Source organism: Hordeum vulgare, chromosome 7H (assembly GCF_904849725.1).
Source record: "Hordeum vulgare subsp. vulgare chromosome 7H, MorexV3_pseudomolecules_assembly, whole genome shotgun sequence".
NCBI classification, from domain to species: Eukaryota; Viridiplantae; Streptophyta; class Magnoliopsida; order Poales; family Poaceae; genus Hordeum; species Hordeum vulgare.
This window is the reverse complement of record NC_058524.1, coordinates 596,430,143-596,437,963: the sequence shown is the minus strand read 5'-3', so window position 1 is coordinate 596,437,963 and position 7,821 is coordinate 596,430,143. Positions and strand designations below refer to the sequence as shown.

At 48.3% G+C, this 7,821-nt stretch overlaps 2 protein-coding genes across 2 annotated transcripts; both read right to left on the bottom strand.

The window, feature by feature from the left end:
* Window positions 1-264: 264 nt before the first annotated feature.
* On the bottom strand, window positions 265-1,784 carry LOC123409428 (wall-associated receptor kinase-like 1; the record flags this gene model as incomplete). Its single annotated transcript, XM_045102336.1, has 1 exon — window positions 265-1,784. A coding segment is annotated over one exon (1,236 nt), but the record flags the coding sequence as incomplete, so codon positions are not given.
* Window positions 1,785-2,166: 382 nt separating this feature from the next.
* Window positions 2,167-3,403, bottom strand: LOC123409427. The gene is made up of 2 exons (XM_045102334.1): window positions 2,769-3,403; window positions 2,167-2,669 (listed from the first exon to the last, which is right to left on the bottom strand). Exons 1-2 carry the CDS (start codon window positions 3,304-3,306, stop codon window positions 2,167-2,169), a joined length of 1,041 nt encoding a protein of 346 aa, XP_044958269.1. The 5' UTR covers window positions 3,307-3,403.
* Window positions 3,404-7,821: the final 4,418 nt, after the last annotated feature.

Here is a 7,821-nt window from a genome sequence, read left to right as displayed (position 1 = left end):
AGCATATTATGAAAATGCACGTAAATTTAATCGTGCCTTCTAAACTGTGACGAAGGGAGTAGAACAAGTGCCATGTCATTGATGTTGTGCGTGCACACATAAGGTAAATCTTCATGTAGTTGCCGAGACTGAAACGCAACGAGATAATCTGGACACGCGCACACACTAGGAAAAATGAACACAAAGAACAAAGTTTTGGCGCTGCATAAAACAATTGCAGCTTTTTTGTTTAGTTAAGTACTCCCTCATTTCTGTGATAAGTAATTCAGGAAGGAGTGAGTACTTATTTAACACGGTCTCAAAACAGCTGCATGGTTACAGTCTTAAAATCTATGCCACCATGACTGCGTGACCTCGTGCCATCCCACGATGCAGCCAGGGCGAGCTAACTGAAATAACAAACAGAATCCGCCAAGGCGTGAACATACACAGGCTTCATGGCCAACCCCATATTCAGCTAGGAATAAACAGAGTTTATAGTATGCAACTCTCACTCTCTCAGAGAACATACATGGAATGGATAAGCAACCAAACATTGAGGTACTCACTTAGCGTGGTAAGCTAGCAGATGATATGAACTCTTGCTCCAAGCTATAACATCGTTGGCTGGTTGTGGTGACTGGATCAGCTCCATTACCTGAGTGAGATGAAGCACTAGCTTCAGCTCTACCATTTTCTGGAGTAGCATGGGATGATATTGAACGTTTCGTATGCAGAAGCTGTAAAGACATCTCTACTTCCTTCATTGTAGGCCTTTCCTCACCCTGTAGCCGCAGGCACATCTCTGCAAGGGAGGCAACACTGACAATTTCTTCCTCGGTTGCTTCTTCACGAACTTGAGCGGCGACTATCTCTCTTATTGGCCTCTCCTGCATCTCCCCAAGAAAGTAACTAGATAAACTTTGAGCTGAGCCCGAATCGCCCATAAAAACAGGCTTCCTTCTGAGAAGCAGCTCTAAAAGCATGACACCAAAGCTGTACACATCACTCTTTTCATTTAGCTGTCCAGTGCGGAAATACTCAGGATCCAAGTAGCCAAACGTGCCTTGTACGTGTGTGGTAACATGAGTTTGATCTATATCCACCAGTCTTGATGAACCAAAATCGGAAACTTTTGCAGTGTAGTTTGCATCTAGGAGTATATTGGAGGACTTGACATCACGATGGAAGACTGATATGGAAGCGGCAGAGTGGAGATAATAGAGAGCTCCTGCAGCTTGTGCAGCAATTCTTAAGCAGCCATCCCAGGACAAAGAACAAGTGCTGGTTGAAATAGAATGGAGGATTTCAAACAAGGAACCATTGGGAACAAAATCATAAACTAGTAGCGGCACCTCAGTTTCAAGGCAGCATCCATAAAGCTTTACGATGTTTCTGTGGTTAATCTGTGAAAGGATGACGACCTCATTGATGAATTGGTCAATCTCACCTTGCTCAATGACCTTAGATTTTTTTATAGCCACCACACGCTGGTCAGATAAAATGCCTTTGTACACCATGCCATGCCCTCCATGGCCAAGTATCCGTGTGTGATCAAACTTGTTTGTTGCCTTGTTTAGCTCTTCCAGAGAGAAAATCTTTGTCCTTTCACTTGCATCTTCATTGGACGATATTAATTGTTCGAGAAGGAGGCCATGATTCTTTGTAAAATACTTCCTTCTCAATTGCTTTTGGATGTCTGTTCTCCATCTACGGAGGATAAATATTGCACTTAAGCCAAGAAGCAGAAGCCCGAAGCCAATACCAAGCCCAATAGCAATACCTGCAATGAACGGCGGTGCACCGTAATATTACTATCATGTTTCGTTATGTTCATAGTTCATATATAGTGGAACTTAAAGGAGGACAAAATTGACCTGATAGAATAATTTGCTTTTTCGATGGAGCACACTTCATTTTTATAGTGTCATATTCACCAGAGCAGTTGGCACAAGAGTAACTGCCATTAGTGTTGTAGCATACTCCTTTACAAGGATTCCGTACCTTGCACTCATCTAAATCTGCAGATACCAGAATAAAATATCGTACAAAAGAATCCATATGCAAATTGTTTTAGTGAGTGCTGTATAATAATATTTAAAGGCGGCTACAATTTAATGATGCCATTTGTTTACATGCATGCATAATATAGCTAAGAATAGAGAACTAACCCTAGACAAGAGATAACTACACATACAGCCAGGGGTGGGGGGCAGGGGTACCTTGACAGCCATCCGGGCCAATAACATATGGATTTCCAACATAACCTTCATTGCATTTACAGCGATAACCCATTACTGTCGAGTTGACGTGTATGCATTCGCTATCGGGGCTAACACATGCATATGTAGAGGTATGTTGAGGTGCCTCTTGGCAAGTTAGATTTGCAATGACCCATTCCACTCTTCTTGACTGTCTATCAGTAGCAATGTAGAATGGACTATAGCTAGACATTTGGTATTGAACATGCGAGGTATATTCAGTGTCCAAGAACCCCTCAGAAGTATTGATGTTTTTGATACATTGCTCTGATTCGAATTCTGAACCAAGATGCAGCTTTGACGCGTTGCAGTAGAGTTGAAATCTGGTCATTGCGGAACAGCCCTCTTCGAGTCCAAATGGAAATGGAACCTCAATGTTACCACAAGACCGACTGCACTGAGCATTTTGTCTAGCCCAGGGATTGTATCCTACAAGAAAGAAGAAGTGGAGATTAATATGATTGTACTCCAAAAAGATCAAGGGAAGATTAGCTGGAAACCGGTGTATGTAATCGAATCAATTATTACCGGGATCACGGGAGCAGCCACCGAGCACATATGGGTTGCCCGTGTACCCTGTATCGCAACTGCATGAATAACCTGTAGGCATGTGTGTGGTATCCACACATGAGCTGTGCTTGCTGACGCAGGCAAAGTTGGTTTCTTCTGCTGAAGCAGCGGCGCATGTCCGTTGGTCATTTATATTCCAAATCATCGTAGTGTTGACCCCCACAGTTTGGTGCTGCACCTGCTGGACCTCCTTGACGGGGACAAACTTGAGGTGCAAGGCATTGCCAACCATACCGAGGTACAAGGATTGTCCATCCATGCATCTCTTCCCGTACACCCTATCATCATCCGATTGTGGTCCATCACACATAGTGCAAAATGGGATTTCCGGGTTTATGTTGGAATTTCCAATCAGGTAGGTGTAGACGCCACACACGGTGATCGACGTGCCCCATAGATTGAAAAAGAAATTGCTTGAGGGGGCCTCTAATGATACATTGACTTCAGCACCCGGACTCGTTGAAATGGCAATCAAGAAGTTGACAAATACTGGCATTGGAAAAACACAAGTTATTCAAAAGAGGTACACAAGCTTGTACTCCCTCCGCCCCATAACATTAGCGTTTTTTACACTCAAAAACGTTTTTATATTATGAAACGAAGGAAGTATTTCGAAACATATTGCTTTCAACCAACTGATCTCTCGCTCCCGTTAGTTGGCTCATGTGTTCGCCGTGGACCCTGTGGCCCTCTCTCTCTCCTTACATCTTATTTCTCCACAAGTTTCATCACATGTATATATCCATAATCACGTGATAGAAGAAGGGCTAACAAGGTTTGGACTACTATAATGAGAAAAAAAAATGCTTAGGTGCACCGTGCACAATAGATATTCAGCCGGCAAGCACACGTATAGGGAAGCATATGAGGATGGTTTGCTTGGACATGATCCTTAGGGCAATGGACAATGCATAGCTTGAGGGTGATGCCCTGCATGCCATGTAGGATCGGATGTAGATTCAGATGATGTAGTAGGATTCTGAGCATGAGGCGGGTGTTTGAAGAGAAAAAGTTACTAAAAATTTAAAGTGGAAATTAGAGACGCATGCGTACCACACTCTATGTTCTTTTTCTTGATGAGGCCCACCAATGATAGCTAGTATCAAAGAGAAAAAAATCAATATAGATGTCTCAAATTATTTTTTCTCATGAGGCCTTTGTATTCCTATGCCATTATTGTACATGCCCTTAAAACACACAATGACATCATCTTGGCGCCCCGTGAGAACTTCTCTTACATTAACAAGCCATTAGCCAACACACTTCTAGATACACGACCCGTTCGATAGGCAACATAATGTCCTGTTTGCCAAAGAGTCCTTGGGCAGAGTAGATTTAGGTTGGCTTGTAGAAGTAACGAGCGAGGGCTTTCGCGGGAGAATTGCTTGCTCCCCTCGCCTCGCCCCTCTGTGGCAGCCCAGGGGCGAAACCCTAGCGTCGCAACACCAACCCCTCTCCCCTCTCTTCCTCTCGCGGCTGCCCGAGGGGGTTGTCAGGTTGCCATGCGACCATCGAGGAAGGTGGCGGCGAGGATCTTCTCCGCCCCACGATCTGCGTCGGCGGATCTTGTATCTTAGGTAGTGGCCTTCACGGCGAGGGCATCACGTTCCTTGTAGCAAGTGGCAGGTGTTGAGGCTGAGGGCCATCCCCATTGGTAGCGCGGGCGGCAAGGTGGCGGTGGACGGGGTTCATGGCATGGGGGTCGTCTCCGCAGGCTTTTGGCGTTAGATTTGATGATTGCGGTCTCTTGCGCGTGCTGCTTGATCAGCCTTGTCATTCTGGCATCTCGATGGTCTATGGTTCGCCTCGGACCATATCTTGGAGACCCCGACCCCGTAAACAATCGGTGAACTACACTTTTTGGACAGATTTACGGGACATGAAAAAAATTCGGTCCGAGTAGATCCCGCAAATCTGGTTCGTCCCGTAAAAAAAATAAGGGGGCCGGAAACCGCGCGTGATTCCATTATATGTCGGCCCCGAGCCGATTTAGAGTATCCCTCCTCTTTCTTCCCTTCCCCCTCCGTCGTAAATCGATCCCCTCCGGCAAAAAATTGAACCCCTCCGACAGCCTTTTCCATGTGGTTTTATCGAGCGGTTCTTCGCGGCGATGTCGACAGCGGGCGCTGGGCTTGGCGGTCGCCGTGGTTTCGAGGACTGCAGGGGCTTCGGGTGCTACGGTGGGTTCGGCGCTCTTGGCGGCTTCACCGCCCGCAAGCGTAGGAACGACGAGGAGGCAGGCGGCTCCGCCCTTCGTCCTCCCGTGTTGGAGAGGCAGAGGTAAGCAGCGTGCAAGCGCGGTGCCAAGTTCTGCAGCGCCGACTCCAAGTCACGGGTGTCGTTTAGCTTCTGTCACCTCGGTGACATCTTCAGTGTGGCGTTGCAGCACCGCAGGGTTGCAGCATCGTAGGGATGCGAAGCTCACATGGTTCTACGCGAAGGAGGCCGCCACAATCGGAGATGTGGCTGCGGCCGCGCGCGTGCTGACGTTGTTGCAATAGTCCCCACTGCAGGCCACTCTCTGCTCCATGCTGATGTACCACACTCTACATGGCAACGAGCCCCGCCCTGCAATGAAAGCGACTCCGGTAGCGGCTTTGACTCCAGGAGCGAGTAGAACTATGCATTTTTAAATATTGGTTATGTTTAATTATGGTTTGTATTAGAAACTCCCCTATGCGTGTGATGAACTTATGCTATGCTAGGCTATGCCTGTGTGATGAACTCGGGCAAGATGTTTTCAGCGTGTAGTAGTTTGTTTAAGTGTGAAGGATAGCTATGCCTGATTTGTTCTTGAAATGCGCCCGACGTCCTGCAAAAAATGTTTACAGGATACCGTAAGCGATAATGCTGCGATGTCGACTTGCGGGATCTGCTAGAGTTGCTCGAAGTCGCCATGTATCTGCAACACTCGGCTGTGCGGTGGTACCTGCCTTGTGCGTTGGTGGTTGCGAGCAAGCGGGCCCGTTTTAGATATGTCCAGGCCGGTCTTCAGGCGGGGTGGTGCGCTAGAGTCGGGCAGCGGTAGTTGGTGCACCTTGTGTTGTACTGTGGATAGATGGGAGGGGCTTCAGCTCCAGATCTGACGACGGGGTGCGTCAGGGCATTGTCCTGAGGTGTCCAAGTTCGTTGGATAAAAGTCCTGCTCTTAGCCGACCTGGTTATTCAGCTAAGTGACCAAGTGAATTGTGACAGTTCTAGCAACGGAATTACATATCAAATCACCCCTAATCCTGTTGCTCCTCTTTTACCTGAATGATCCCAAATCTGCACCGAAGCTATGTGAATTTTGCACGCCCAAAAGATTTTGTCAGTATATCCGCCAACTGATCCTTAGTTCGAATGTGCTCAATCTTCACTTTGCCTTCCTCCACACACTCTGTGATGTAATGGTACCTCACATCAATGTGTTTGCTCCTCTCATTATGCATGAGATTTTTGCATAGCTCAATTGCAGACGTGTTTTCCACATTGAGCTTCATCTTCTGCTCCTCTATTCCGAGCATCTCTGAAATCAGACGGCTTAGCCAAACAGCCTATGTTGCTTCTGTCGTTGCGGCTATATATTCAGCCTCGCAGGAGGACATGGTCACAATCTTGTGCTTTTGTGAGCACCAAGGGATGATGCAAGGACCCAGGAAGAAAGCCAGACCAGTTGTGCTCTTCCTGTCTGTCAGATCACCGACATGATCACTCTCACTGAAGTCTATCACAGAAGTTCCCCCTGCTGCCTTCTAAGTGCACCCAAAACCCAAAGTTTCTCGAATGTATGTGAGGATGTGCCTGATGATCACCCAGTGCTGCTTCCCAGGTGCTTCGATGAACCTGCTCGCGATTCCAACAACATAAGCGATATTCGGTCACGTATTAAACAAGTACCGCAGGCTTCCAATTCCACTGCAATACCTGGAGGTGTCGACCACCTCTCCACAGTTCTTCCCTACTTTCAGACGATTTTTCATGGGTGTGAAATTGGGAGCTGTCCTTCATGCCTTCATCTCCCAAAATCTTGGCTGCATAGCTGGAGTGGCACACTGTGATCATGCCACGCTCCCGCTTCATTTCAATGCCAAGGTGATAGCTGAGCAGCCCGAGATCGCTCATTTGGAAGAGATCGTGCATCTGTGTCTTGAAGCGATCAATGGCGATGCCAGTAGTGCCCGTGATGATCAGATCATCAACGAACACCCCCACCAGCAAGAAGTCGACATCACCTCCACGCGGGTACAGAGCGTGATCTAGCTTGCATCGTCCAAACCCAAGTGACTGTAATGTCGAGTCCAGCTTGGCGTTCCATGCTCCTGGGGCCTGCCAGAGCCCGTTCAACACCGTCTGCAGCTTGGGCACCTTGTGCGCGTTGTCGTCATCGATGATGCTAGCAGGTTGCACATACACCTCCTCCTCCAAATCGCCGCTAAGGAAGGCCGAGCGCACGTCCGTGTGGTGCACACTCCACCTCCGGTGTGCAGCGACAACAAGCGGAAGCCTCACCGTCTCCAGTCGCGCCACCAGAGCAAAGACCTCGTCGAAGTCCATGCCTTGCCGTTGAGCGTATCCTTTGACCATGAGGTGTGTTTTGTGCTTCACGCCATTGCCACATGGATCTCTTTTGACCTTCTACACCCATTTTGGGCCAATCGCGCGGTGGCCATCCGGGAGCATGGCGAGCTCCCATGTGTTGTTGGCACAGATGGACTCCATCTTCGCTTTGATGGCACCGCGCCATGTTGGCTCACTTAACACAACATCGACGGACAGGGGGTCCTTAGCTGCCGACAGACACAGTCCGCTCTACTCAAGAGTGCGTCGGGGGCATGGTCGATGAGGTGTTCGATCGCCTTGTACAGGAGCGGCACCCCCTCGAAGTCGAAGGTCCCCCACTAGGCACAGATACCCAACCATCACCGTCAGATGCGGGTTGTGTGGTGGAAGGAAAGCAACTGGGTCGGCAATCGCGGACCGGCCAGCACCCGCCGTTGGTGTGCACGGCGACGGTGCCACGCTACTTGGT